General features: G+C 37.1%; 1 protein-coding gene across 1 annotated transcript in view; it reads right to left on the reverse strand.

The window, feature by feature from the left end:
* COL3A1 (collagen type III alpha 1 chain) overlaps positions 1 to 14,476 on the reverse strand; it is an 84,612-nt gene that overhangs the window by 19,064 nt on the left and 51,072 nt on the right. Inside the window, exons 12-32 of the mRNA XM_087707997.1 lie at positions 13,833 to 13,877; positions 13,097 to 13,150; positions 12,374 to 12,418; positions 11,555 to 11,608; positions 10,572 to 10,670; positions 10,412 to 10,456; positions 10,207 to 10,305; positions 9,022 to 9,075; positions 8,748 to 8,855; positions 8,230 to 8,283; positions 7,998 to 8,096; positions 6,382 to 6,435; positions 5,350 to 5,448; positions 5,035 to 5,088; positions 4,871 to 4,924; positions 3,950 to 4,003; positions 3,062 to 3,115; positions 2,052 to 2,096; positions 1,870 to 1,968; positions 1,667 to 1,774; positions 1,087 to 1,140 (exon numbers count right to left, since the gene is read on the reverse strand). Coding sequence (XP_087564123.1) covers positions 1,087 to 1,140; positions 1,667 to 1,774; positions 1,870 to 1,968; positions 2,052 to 2,096; positions 3,062 to 3,115; positions 3,950 to 4,003; positions 4,871 to 4,924; positions 5,035 to 5,088; positions 5,350 to 5,448; positions 6,382 to 6,435; positions 7,998 to 8,096; positions 8,230 to 8,283; positions 8,748 to 8,855; positions 9,022 to 9,075; positions 10,207 to 10,305; positions 10,412 to 10,456; positions 10,572 to 10,670; positions 11,555 to 11,608; positions 12,374 to 12,418; positions 13,097 to 13,150; positions 13,833 to 13,877 — 1,431 coding nt within the window. The remainder of the gene's footprint in view (positions 1 to 1,086; positions 1,141 to 1,666; positions 1,775 to 1,869; positions 1,969 to 2,051; positions 2,097 to 3,061; positions 3,116 to 3,949; positions 4,004 to 4,870; positions 4,925 to 5,034; positions 5,089 to 5,349; positions 5,449 to 6,381; positions 6,436 to 7,997; positions 8,097 to 8,229; positions 8,284 to 8,747; positions 8,856 to 9,021; positions 9,076 to 10,206; positions 10,306 to 10,411; positions 10,457 to 10,571; positions 10,671 to 11,554; positions 11,609 to 12,373; positions 12,419 to 13,096; positions 13,151 to 13,832; positions 13,878 to 14,476) is intronic.

Genomic DNA, 14,476 nt, shown 5'->3' on the forward strand with positions numbered 1-14,476 from the left:
GAATTGCTGCGATTATTGTTTAATGTTGTATGGCGCTGGCTATGCACAGTATATATGTGAGTGTATGAAAATGATAAAATGGAAAATAAAAACTTTTAAACTTAAACTGAATGCTTGCGACTTGGCAAGATATTTATTCATTATAACAGATTCTTTAACTTGTGTCAATCAACTTGCCATTGCATAAATTCATTGAAATGAGAAGAAAAAAATGGTTTTTGTTAACAAGTTTAATATTTTTATATTAGAATTCTGGAATTCTAATTCTAGCTGTTTGAGGAAAAGCTGAACTATTAAAGAGCCTTAGAATTACTTGTATATGATTGATTGGTTATTGATTGATTATTGATTATATGCAGTCAATTTGATGCCAGCTCGTAGCAATCACATAGCTAGATTTTCCCTATGTTCCTAACCTGGTCCTTCAGTTTTTTTTTAATGTTACATCCATCATTCCAGTAACTAAGTTCATCCATTTTCTATATGCTCGCCTATAAGCTTAGTCTACTTCTTTTCACTCTGTTCACTGTATTCTCATCAAGAAACTATTCTCAACCCAGTAATACTCTTGGAGAATAAATCCATCTAGCTCTTTAAAGAATCTTGACAGATCTCAGGAAAATTAGATCAACTAGACTACTTTTAATTTTATTCCTATTAGTGTAGAAAAATGCTCATTAAAATATTTACAAAGTTGCACAAATTAAGAGACGAATTCCTGAAAAGGACTATAAAATACATGTATTTTTTGGAAGGCTAGGTTCAGCAAGGGTTGAGGCAGAAACTGAAATTTCAAACTCATCTCTAGAGATAAGGATTTTGTTATGCCTGTCTCTTAATCTTGATTAGATAAGGAAGGAGTTGCTATGAATACTCTGCTATGAAATAGATGCAACTAATCAATCAACTACACTTCCTAAACTATTCCTCGGCATTAGAAGTTCTTGGCATGCTTAAAAATATCCAGGATATAATATTAAATGCAAAACCTTAAAAAACTCTATACACTCTGCTGGAAACAATATTGTTCTGTTGTAAATTAGATGAAGCAAACAAATTGTCCATGATATGACAGAATCTACTTACTCGTACTCCATCTTTACCAGGTAAACCATCTCCTCCTCTGCTTCCAGGCTCTCCCTATCCAAATGAAAGAAAAGAGCAGATACGTTGTGAATAAACTAACCAATAGCAACCTGTTGTACCATGCAGTTCATAAGCTTTCCCCAAACTAAAAAGGAGCATTTAAGTCTTTATTTAAATATATATAATAAAGAGTATTAAACAAATACTATCAGCAGGGAGAGATGAAGCAGGACATCCACTCAGTTGGCAAAGCGTAAAGCAGTAACACCTTCCACTTTGAAGTAGGTGAACCTAATTATTTGTTAGCCCTATTCAAAGGACTCTTCCCTAAATTCATTAAATTCATTTGGAGTTACTCTTCTCAACATACAGAAGATGGGCTTTATGCAACCTGGAGACCTATTTTAGTACTTACGCATATTGCCCTGCATCAGGTTTTATGAATAAGTGATGTCAATCTCAGAAGTTTCGATTGACTTAGTTAAGCTTACTGATGCTTGATAGTAAGTCCTAGTTTAGCTGCTCTTCATAATTTTGGATGTCATTATCTGGTTATTAAGGAAAATATAAAAGAACGTACCTTGTCTCCCTTAGGTCCAGGATTTCCAGAACCTCCTCTTTCTCCTGGCATTCCTTGTAATCCTGGAGGTCCCATACCACCGGGAGGACCAGGAGGACCACCAGGGCCCTAAAATTATATTTTCCAGAACAGTTATTAGTACACCTGTAAAAACATACCTGGAGCATAATTTAGGTATACAAAGTGCAATAATTTCAGCTTACTTTTCCACCTTCAGGGCCAGAAGGACCAGGACCACCTCTAGCTCCCTGTGGACCTGGGGTTCCTGGTAAGCCTCGTTCACCTGGGATGCCGTTTTCACCCTAGTAGAAATAAAACCATTTAGTTTTCTTTGACTTCTTTGTTTTCACATTCTTATGTGACCAGATTAGTAACCCAAATATACCTTTCCTCCTGGAAGTCCTGGAACTCCATTTTCACCTTTTGGGCCCTGTTGTGAAACAAAGGGGATTTGATTATTATTTATATATTTTCATAGGTGGCAACTTCCTTAATATTCCAGATGCAGCTAAACAATTCCACCTGAGGTGCCTATCCAGTCAATGACACAACGGATTACATTGATCTTCTTCCAAAGCAGCATACGTTCCACTGAGTTTAGCTAAAATAATAGCCACTTCTGAAGAAGGAGAAGAAAGAAAAAGAGAAGGAAGGCGAGAAAACAAAAAGAGAAAACCTGGCTGAGGAAACAGGGAGAAAAGTGTGTGTGTGTGTGTGTGTGTGTATCAGGGGTGGGTTTCAGGCGGCTTGCGGCGGTCACTGCGAACCGGTTGGTCGGCGAAGCCGGAAGTAAGTAACTTCCGGGAACGCCGAAGGATCCACCCGCCCGCCCGCGTTTCTTACCCGGTTTTGACGAGTTCTGCACTTCCACGCATGCGCAGAACGCATACAGCACCTGCGCGATCCTCCAGGAGCAGCTGGAGCATCGCACAGGCGCTAGTACGCATGCATGCACTGCGCGCGTGCACAAGGACGCCGCCGGCCCCGTTCCAACCGAACTGGTTGGAACGGGGCGAGAAACCCACCCCTGGTGTGTATACATACATATATACACACACACACACACACACACACACACACACACACACACACATACATACATACAGAGAGAGGGGGAGGGAGGGGGAGGGAGAGAGAAGCTTTGGAAGTATATAATATATTTGATTTCTATAAGACATTATTATAAAAATAGCAGGAAGTAATAGGTAATAAACTTTCTTAAAAGCTGAATTTTGGGGTAAAGTCATAGAGATTGTTTTTTTTTAAAAAAGAAAAGAAAGAATGTTTCAGAATAAAGTCATAATTCTGGAATAATAATTTATATTGTTCTCCAGACTTAAGTAGCGTTATGTATCATTTTTATCCATATTTGAGAGAGACAAAAGGACGACTTACTGCGTCTCCAGGTTTTCCATTCTCTCCAGGAGGTCCTGCAGGACCAGTTAGACCCTAGGGGAAATACAATTATTGCTTAATACATATTCCTCTCTTCTTTAAAGATTGCATTTAAAAATATCAGAAATAGAAATTTATTGTAGCTGATGAATTTTTATAAAAATGTGAAATAGCACATAGTCAGGCCATTAATATCATGTATGTCCTTGTTGTGATTATAGCAGTGTTTCCCAAAGTGTGGTACGCGTACCCCCAGTGGTACGGGAAGAGTTTGGTGCGGGTACGCGTTGCACCGGAGTTTGGTGGGGATCACGTGGGAATATCACAACAGGAGAAGATATCTTTAATGTCATGAATACATTTATGCAAGAGAACAACATTGATTGGAATAGATATGTTGGAATAAGCACAGATGGAGCAAAAAGTATGGTTGGAATTAATAAAGGACTCGTTGCAAGATTTCAAAATGTTGCTCCAAATGTCATATCCACACATTGTTGCATACACAGAGATGCTTTGGCAACAAGTAAGATGCCCGCTGATCTACAGAAAGTTCTGGATAAAAGCGTGAAAATCATTAACTACATTTTTTAATGTAGTTATGAGGGGTACTCAGCATTTTTTATGAGGGGTACTCAGGGTTACGAAAATTATAGAAGGGGTACACATATGTCAAAAGTTTGGGAAACACTGGATTATAGCATTCAGTGTCACCACTTTTTATTGTGAACCACCATACACATTAAACAAATGAGTAAAAAAATAAAACATGAAATAATTTGGTGGACAAAATCAGCCAATCTTAAACTTATACTTTTCTTCACTAATTTCTTGATTCCGGTTTGAATGCATTATTCAGAAAGCAAACATTGAAGAGTATCAGCGTACCTGATATCCAGGTGTACCTGTTGCTCCTTGTTCTCCTCTTTCACCAGGACCGCCCTGGGAAAAGAAGAATATCATTCATGGCTTTCCATCCCCCCAACAATCCCTTCCTTAGGTTGTTTGTGCTGAGCAGTAATAACTTTCTATTCCTGGCTATGAAGCTTTCAAAAACCCCAAAAGGAACAACATCAGTCAATGTAGTATTAATTAAACCATAATTAAAAAGGCAAAAAAATAATGTGCTATTGTAGAGTTGCAATAGCCAATGGTCCATTCCACGCAATCTAATTTGCAAGGATTTAGGCTAACCCGCTTATTTTGAAAAGTATTGCTTTCCAATATTTCCTGTGCTCAAATAATTTTCCACATCATTGTGAACAATATGATGACTAATAGGTTAATGAAAAACTGTCTTATTCATTGCTTGCATCCATCATTCTTTAGTAATATAGAAGATCTACATATATCGACCGGGGTACTTGAGAGACCGCCTGCTGCCAATTACCTCCCAAAGACCCGTCAGATCTCACAGGGTCGGCCTCCTCCGGGTTCCGTCCACCAGCCAATGCCATCTGGCTACTACCCGGGGGAGGGCCTTCTCTGTAGCAGCTCCGGCCCTTTGGAATGAACTCCCCGCGGAGATCCGGACCCTCACCTCTCTCCAGGCCTTCCGGAAAGCCGTCAAAACCTGGCTGTGCCGGCAGCCGTGGGGTTGATGAGTTCCCCTCCCCTCTCGACTGGTATGGCTGTGTGATTTTCGTGTATTTTAATTATGTGTACTGTTGTTTATGTTCCCCTTTCCCCTCTGAGTTGTTCGCCGCCCTGAGTCCCTTCTGGAGAAGGGCGGCATACAAATAAACCAAATACAAATACAAATATAGTAAGTTAATATTAATACATGACTTTGATGTTTCTGGTACTTACAGGAGGTCCTGGGGGTCCCTGCGGTCCTGCTTCACCATCCTTTCCAGGTAGGCCCTGTTAAATAATGGAATAGTGATCAGCTTTCAGGGTCAACAGAATTGTGTATGTGGGTGTATACATGTGGAAAGAATGAAATAAATTATTTAAAAAATGAGTTTACTGACCTGTCCACCAGGAGGTCCAGAACCTCCTCTTTCCCCATTTTTACCCGGTGAACCCTAAAAATACAAAAGATGCAGTTTAATATCTTACCAATTATTATATATCAAAAATTATAAGGTTCAAAGGCAACTTCAATTTAATATGTTCATAGTAACATGTTAGGATATTTTCTCATTTGTTTCATTTCTGTGAATAATACACTCTTGAGAGCTTATTTCTTTGTTCAGGTTTACTTTTGATAAACAAAGAGTTGACATCTCAAAGAGAAATAATCCTCAATCCAAGGGTAGTCTGGATAATAACAAGGTTGTACTGACCTCACTACCTTTTGGACCAGGGAAGCCCATCACACCTGGTTGACCTCGTGGACCGGCTGGGCCTGGGGGGCCAGTCCGCCCTGATTCTCCTGGTGAACCCTGAAAGCCATGGAGGTGAAGAGAGGAAGAAACATGGAAGATCACTGAGATTAAACATTCATAGACACATTTCAACTATGGGATCGGCCCACTCTATCCAGTCTAGTGGAAGGGGATTGGTACAATTTCATCTTGTTGAGGTCAAAGAGAATATACTTTTCCATTGTGACCCTGCTACCAGAAGTGAGATCTGCCCCCACCCTTCTGACTTTCCAGAAGGATCTTAAAATATGGATTTGCCAGCAGGTTTGATACCCTGATGCAGACACTTTTCATGGTTGATTGGGGGGGGGGAACCATTCACCCCTACCATCCATCCCCTTTTAGTTCTTATTTAAGATTTATTAATTTTAATAAGTTTTTATATTTACATTTTTACCATTCATTTTGTAAGCCACTCAGAATCACTTTATCAATGAAATGGTAAACATATCGAATGAATGAATGAATGAATGAATGAATGAATGAATGAATGAATGAATAAATAAATAAATAAATAAATGTGCTATCCTATTTGGTATGTATGTATGTATGTATATATATATATATATATATATATATATATATATATATATATATATATATATACGTACACACACACACACACACACACACACACACACACACACACACACACACACACACACACACACACACACACACACACACACATATATATATATATATATATATATATATATATATATATATTCAGAAGTAGAAATTAATGCACGTCCATTCAGGTATAATGGACATTAATACAGAGATTATGTAAAAAGGCTTACAGAGCCATTAAATGGTCAATGAAATGCTTGTAAATATTTTCCCAAGAGCTGAAACAAGCAACTAAATTAAATGCTCATATAGTGACATCAAAGTAAGGCACAGTAACAAAAGTAGTATCAGGTAAAACAACAGAATATAGTGACGTACAGAAGGACCTGGTTTTCCATCTGATCCTGGACCACCTGGACTTCCTGTCAAGCCCTGAGTAAGAAAAAAAATTAATAAATGCATGTTCAAAGCAATAGCTTTTCTAACCCTACTTTTTTATGTAAATGATTAAGAATACAAATGGGGATATAGCACTGGTTGGAGAATTTGTTTCAAGTACTTTTATTAGAGAAATCAAGTAAGATAGTTACTGTAAGTCAGGAATATTGGTCATTTCGTTACTGTAATATTAATATTTTATTTTTTTATTTAGATGAGGTTTTTTTCAAGAATCAAGTTCACGATGGAGATAAAAAACTTTCCTGACAATTTCTAGCTGACTTCCCTTTATGGGGAAAACCCTTAGCAAATTTGGGCTTGGTTCATACATATATGGGAGGGCAACACAGAATCTCAGGACTATAGTCTAGAGTGGGAAGATGAAATACATCTTTGAGGAAAGAAACAGGAAACCATTTCTAAATTGTCCACCTAGCTGTGTCCATATCATCACTGAATTTGACCTGACATAGTATTTGCCTTTATTAAGAATCTAATCATTTGAAATGAAGCTCAAATTACTTTTACTGGATGGTGTAAAAACAATTGATTACTACAATCATCCTGACAGATAACCAAATGACTAAAGAAGCTTATGATTCTTCAGTTCACCAAACGTTAAGTTGCAGGCAAAAACTCAACCCAATAATAATGAAACTCAATACCAACATCATTTTGTACCATGGTTCTTGGTCCTAAAAGTCTATTTATCAATTCTTTAGGGTACTTTATCTGGGAGAGGATGATTCTACACACTTCATTTCCCAAGAGAGCTATCCTACACTCACTGATTTAAAGATTTACCTGAGTAAGTAACCTGTTCATTTTTTAAAATTTTAATTTTTAATACACCAGGGAAGATTTTACTAATTCACAGGGGGGAAAAACTTCTTTGGGCTGCAGGTAAGGGCCCACATATTAAATAAATCTGGACATCCAGCACAGAAGGGACCAAGCTAGATTAGATGTGTTCTTCCCGACATTAGGTTTTTCTCAGTAGAGAGATTATTTTTCTTCTTCTAACAGCACCATTTTCTCACTACATTACCACAGTGAGGTACAGTTCTTTATAAGCTTCAAAACCTATCTAGCAGGACTTCACAATTTATCCTGGGCTAAAGACTTTGCCTTTTAGAGGGACCTTTGTTTCCAGAAACAATGAGTGAGCTATTAATTAAACCGATTGACTAGCAGCGACATTTAATTAAAATTAAAACAATTTCTAAAGGCTATGGCCTGGTCACATATTTAATACTGTTCCCTTTCCTTCACAGCCTGTCAAATTCTCTGAGGGCTATACCTCAAACTTTCTAGACTTACATTCTGAAGGGAACAGTAAAATATTACCTATAAAGAAAGCCAGGTATCTTATAGATATAACTGATTCTCAGAACTGCTTTCAAGATATTTGCCTTAAATGTAACAAGTATTTACAATCTGGAAATATGGAATCCGATCATTAATAAGGGAATGCATTGATCTTTTTTGTTCTTGTTGCATCTTTCCTAATAATGTTTCTGAGTTTTATATTCTACACCCAGGAGATTTCTACTTACTCTCATTCCTGGAAGCCCAGGGCTGCCATCCCGTCCTGATTCTCCAGGCGCTCCTCTTGGACCAGCACTTCCTGGACTACCTCGCTCACCAGGTGCCCCCTTAAATGACATTGGACAATTTGATCATACAAAGAGATGAAGGAAAAGGGGATTACAAACCATAATTGTTCTGAACAAAAGTGGTAAATGTCTTTGGAAACCAAAAACTCTAAATAAGAAGCATATTATTCACCTTTTCACCTGCAGGTCCAGCTGCACCAGGCGTACCGCGGTATCCCGGAGTACCCTGAAAAATAGAAACATAGACATTTTTATTGAAAAACCCATGAAGGGATTCCCAAAGATAGGAATATCATATAGTAATGAAGTTGAGAAATCAATGCGTATTTTCAGTTTGTGTTCTTATGTGTGATTATTCTGAGATCTAATGAATGGAATAATTGCATTATATCCTTGTTAACAAACTGAAGTGTAGCAAAACAAACATAATGATAACAAGATAATGTTCTCTATCGGTATTAACAATCCCATTGCCTTTTCTCTGGTGAATAACCATCATACTGCTTTTAATTCCAATTCTTCTGAATTGGTTTGATTAGCAATTTAGCCACAACTGATGTACACAAATAGTGCATAATCTCACCACTTTAATCTCTTTTAGGCACAAATGTACTGTATCTGGAAAAGGAGTGCTGACTCCCAGAGGTTGCTTTGTGTTCTTGTCTAAAATGAAACTGCTAGAATACTTGCCCGTTCTCCTGCAGCTCCAGGTATGCCATTGGTGCCAGGTTGACCAGGTGCTCCTGCCTTGCCTTCTTCTCCTGGAGGACCAGAACTACCAGGGGTGCCATTTTCACCCTTATAACAAAATGCCATCAAACAGTCATTGATAAAGCTAATGACATTCGAGATAAACTTTTACCAGAACAATACAGCCTTTCAAAATAAGGCTTACTCTATTTTAGTAAAAAGGGCAGGCATGTCCCATACCAGATCTACTACAACTGTATAAATTAATACTTACACGTTCACCTCTTGCTCCTGGCTCTCCTTTTGCACCATTTTTACCAGATTCACCCTGAAAAGAACACAAGACTGATGAATTGTCTTGCCAAATCTGACTTGTTCAGTCCCATCAAACCCAGATCTTGGTAGTAGATTAGAATCTTGCTTACAATCAAAGACACGAGTTTATTTGGAATTGGATCCAAGGAATCATGTGCACAAAGATAATGTGAATCAATACTGTTACTCTATGAATTCTTCTGCAAGCACTAGATTGATTTTTTCACTGTGGGATGCCACTGAGCATTGAGGATATGGGGATGAAGATGATAGGCTAGGCATACAAATACGTAAGATGTTTTGAGACAGCTATTACAGAATCAGTCTGTGACAGAAATGTGTATAAACCATGCAATGTTCCTTGGTTGTTTTTCTATATTGTTAGTGGAGAAGGACATTTTATATTATTTTTAAATAGCAAAAAAAGTAGTAAGCTTTTCACTGGATTTGATCTATGAAGTTTGTATCTCGTTTCCTGAGGCCTTGATAGAATCCCACTTCCTTTCTGGATCCTTGTTCTGATTGTAGTCCTTTACTCAGCGCTATTCTGGTATATTTCTCCTTGTAGGAGAAGATAGGAAACAGAAGACTCCACAAAAGAGGAAACATGGGGCACTTTGAAGGTTACAGGGAGGCAGATATACAAGTGAGCATGTTACTTGAACATTACCTCTGGATCCAAGTCAACTTCTTTAAACTGAGGCATTTTCAGAGTTAACATCTAATCTACATTTACATGTTTATTGCCTCAATATATAAATGAGGAGACATGTGTATTGCCCCTCCTCTCCGAGATTATCTATAAATGTTATAAATTCTTACTCAGCATGTAATTCTCTTAAAATATTTTCTTACTGTTAATGTCTGGACCTTCTGGCCGTCTCATTTTTTAGATTATCAAAATTACACAACAGGAAGAAAATGGTTGACAATCTCCACGTATTGAAAAAAAGTGAAAAAATAAACAAACCCTGAAATCCAGCAGTTATTTCCCTCTACCCAAATCATGTCCTTGCCTCAAAAGACATTATACAGAATGTCTTATACAAAAGACATTCTATAACATGGCACATTTTGTGTGTATCTGAATTCATTTTTCATGTAATCATGACAATAAAAAAAAAATAACATGCGGATGACTTACAGGTGGACCTCTTTGTCCAGGGATTCCATTAGTTCCAGAAGGACCAGGAGGACCACGAGCTCCACTTAGACCAGGGGCACCAGGAATTCCAGCAGCACCCTGGATAAAACCAACATGTGCTCAAGAAAGATACCATGGAATGATTTGAGTCAACATGCACATTTTCTAGGAAAATGCAATGGCACACTCTGCCTGGGAAACTTACTGGAGGACCTTTGGCACCAGGATTTCCATCACGTCCTCCAGGACCCTATTGACAAAACATAATAGCTTTTATTAGGTTATGTATTTTTTTTAAAATACTACGATCTTACTAAAATCTAAAATAGACTTGACACATCATTTTATAAAGAACATATACTTACAGGGGGACCAGAACCTCCAGGTTGGCCTGGGGCACCAGCATCTCCTTTTGGTCCAGGAGGTCCACTAGAGCCTGCAGGACCAGCCGGACCTGTTTCACCCTGTGAAAAAAAAGAGGGGGGGGGGGCGGAGGGAGATCAAATTGATAATATGTGGCAACTGGAGAACTTTATTGGGGTGATGCTGGTAGTGAATTATCCCTTGTGGTTAAAAGAGGTTGGCGATGTGCTAATGAATATTCTTTAGAAGAAGCCTTATCCGAATGAAATCACAAATATTCACAGTGCTGATGCACTATAGAATAGTATCTAGCAGAGGGTACAATAGTAGAAGGCAGAAAGAATTAAGGATGTATCAGTAGTATCAGCAGTGCCCGTCAATATTCCACAGTAACAGTAGCTTCTTTCCCTCCCTTCGAAGGACTATATACTAAACACAGGCTAATATATGAACCATCTTTTCTTAGCGTGTTAATTTAATCTCTGTCCCTATCTGTCTGTCTATCTGTCTGTGTGTGTGTGTGTATGTATGTATGTATGTATGTATGTTTGTGTGTGGGATTTGTGTACTGGGATTTGAACCTGGGCTATATTACATACTAGGCAGACTTCTTAGCCATTAGGCCACAGGCTCTTATCCGTTATCAGCGAAGCTAGGGTGAAAGGTATCTATTAGATTTCTTTTACAACCCCCGGTATGCCCAAATATGGGAGGAAGATCACTACTTCCATTCTCTGTCCTTCGGCTCGTCACAAGAGACCATCCAGGCAGAGACCCAATATTTTTACTGTTGCCTCTTTGTTACATTTTGTTGTATTTGTGCTGATATATATATATATATATATATTTATATATATATATATATATATATATATATATATATATATATATATATATATATGTATGTATGTATGTATGTATGTATGTATGCATGTATGTATGTATGTATGTATGTATGTATGTATGTATATATGATAATAAATACCTTAAAACCTGGAGTACCGGGAAATCCTGAAGGCCCAGGAGGACCTGGTGGACCCTGAAGAAAATAGAAGAGAGATTTGATTACTTGAAAATTATCAATGGTTATTTTAAAGAAAAAAATATTGTTTGATCATCATATTCAAATGTGGAGGGAAAAGGCTCTTGTAATTGAGCCAACAAATGTAAAATTGTATTATAAAACAGACATCTATAACACATGGAACCTGTGTGGGGAAAAGGTATCTCTAGTTATATGACTTGTTGTTCTTATGATGACTTGTGGAGCCTCCAAGATAAAGTGTCCAATGACAAAGTTCTTGAACCTCCATCCCAATCTAATTATTTGCTAATTTATTATACAGTTATTTTTTTTAAAAAGCACTGGATTTTCATTTTTTCTGCCTTATTTGCAAATTTTAGTGTACATTATAAATTTATCTAATCTCCAGGTCTCAAGAGTTTGGGACCTTAATCTTTTTAATGGAAAGGTGGGAGAAGTAATATTTGAAAATATTGTTTTATTTTAAATATTATTAGAGACCCAATTAAGGTGCCAGGTTAGAAATCAGAAGACTGTGATTTCTATTTTCCACCTTAGACATGAAAGCCAGCTGGGTAACTTTGGGCCAATCACTCTTTCTCAGTTCAGTTCACCATGGCTTGGGGTTGTTATGATGATATAAAATATAAAAAGTCTAAATTTTCAAATGGGATTTTGGTGATCATAGGACCATCATTTGTACTTCAGCCAAGAATTTCACTATGGGAAATCAGAAAAGGAATGGGAAATACCTGAGAGAGAAAGAAGAGATATACTTACAGGTTGACCAGCTGCTCCAGGACTACCATCATTACCACGAGAACCCTGAAAATGCAAAAGAATTGATTAGAAACAAATGAATGTTACTTGTGGTGTTTTAAAAATAACTAAGCAATATCACAAAGCTTACAATAATGTATGATCTCTAACCTTTCCTAACTTCTCTGAACTCATTTATTTATAGATATTACAGTTCTTTGATAATTAAATATGGAGCCCTAACATCTTAAATGTACATAATAAAATATGCAGTATATGGGAAAAAACTTGATGCCATCTAATTATGTATTCATTATGTAATTGCATTTTTTAAAATAAAATGAACTGTTCTGTGAAAAAGATTCCGTGTCTTATCACGAAATCTCCTCAACTGGGATCGTATTCTGGTAGTCTTTTTTGAAGTGGAGCATGCAAGCCAAATATGGGGCAAAGGAGGAACACATAAGAGTCAAAAATAGTGAACAATAATTCCCATTGATCAAATTATAAATCTGGACAACATACCGCTAGAAAACAATAGAATCAGAAATGGCAAAGTTGTGCCCTTGTAAAATGTCTCCAAAAAGACTGATTTTGCCAGAGCAACCCCCACAAAAACTAAAGAGAGTACAAAAAAATTGACTTCCATTATCTTGCCCTTCCAGGAGTCTATAATCTATACCAGTGGATCAAAACTGGCAATGATAATAAGAGTTTATATTAAACTTTCACCCAACTACTTACTGAAGTTCCTGGAGGCCCACCTCGTCCTCTTTCACCAGGCAGACCTCTGGGTCCCTAAGAAACATACAAGATTTTTACAACCCAAAGCATTCATCACAGAAGGGACAGCTGTAAAACCTTCATTAAATAAAACATTACAGATGAATCCTAAGATTTGGATCAACCATGGTTCAAATTAGACATTTGAGGAAAGCAGGAATGTTTCATAGGTAACATGATTTTTTTTTCTTTCTCTTATTTTTAATTACTTCTTTCTAGACTTCTCTTATTTTTAATCAGTTCTTTCTAGACTTCCTCAGATCAGAAGTGATTTAGGCAAGGATTAATTTAAAATCAGAAAGTGCAATAAGGTAAGATGGGACCTGCTTCAGACTTCACATTGCCATTCTGGCATTATATGTGAATTAGGCAAATACATAAAATTGCCTTCGGTATCCATGAACTTATCTCCATGGTCAATGAGTATCCCGAAAAAAATATTTGAAGCTCAGCCCAGGCATACTTTTATTATTGCTAAGCTTAATTGCAACTAAATACTGATATGTGATAAATTTCATGTCCTTCTTCAACCAGAATGGAAATGTAAATCTGTCTCCTTATTACTTACTACCTAATAGATTATCAAATAGTTTTTTAGATTTTTTTCCATGTGGATGAGTAAAAGGATCCCATGTTTATGATAATTCTGTTGTTGTTTTCTCCCACATACTTTCTACAATATTGCTCAGAAAGTTACCATTGATCCTGGGGAACCATTTTCTCCGGGAAGGCCATTTTCACCCTATGTGATAAAGGGAATATTGGTCAACACATTGTCTTTATCATTCCATATTTGAGCAAACCACATTTACATCATTGTCCTAATTCCATCTTTCTCATATTCTCATCATTCCTACTACCTTCCCTGCTTGGTATTTTATGATTTATCATTTGTTGTTTGTATCTTATGATTTATGATCTATGACTTACTACTCTATTGTTTGTATATACATTGAGAGCTTATGCACCGGAGACAAGTTCTTTGTGTCTCCAATCACATTTGGCCAATAATGAATACTCTCATTCCTGTTCCCAATTAAGCAAAAACCTAAGCACCCTAAAGCAAATTTCCATATTTGAATCTCTTTCTGCATCAGACCAGTTCAAGTACAAAGAAGAAGGGTCAGTTTGCACCAGTTGAAACTATACATACCATATCATTCTCCTTTGGGAGATCATTTTTATCAGTGAAAATGTAGCATGCAAACTTTAGAAATGAATAAACAAGCAAACTACCAATTTCCTAACAGAGTGATCTTTTTAGAAATAATGTGATGGGCAGTGAAGAGACAAAGTAATTGAAGACAACCTATTTTGCTTCATCAAATGATGAGGATGATG

Source organism: Thamnophis sirtalis, unplaced genomic scaffold, assembly GCF_051295495.1.
Source record: "Thamnophis sirtalis isolate CommonGarterSnake01/CBP01778 unplaced genomic scaffold, rThaSir2_p1.2 scaffold_1, whole genome shotgun sequence".
NCBI classification, from domain to species: Eukaryota; Metazoa; Chordata; class Lepidosauria; order Squamata; family Natricidae; genus Thamnophis; species Thamnophis sirtalis.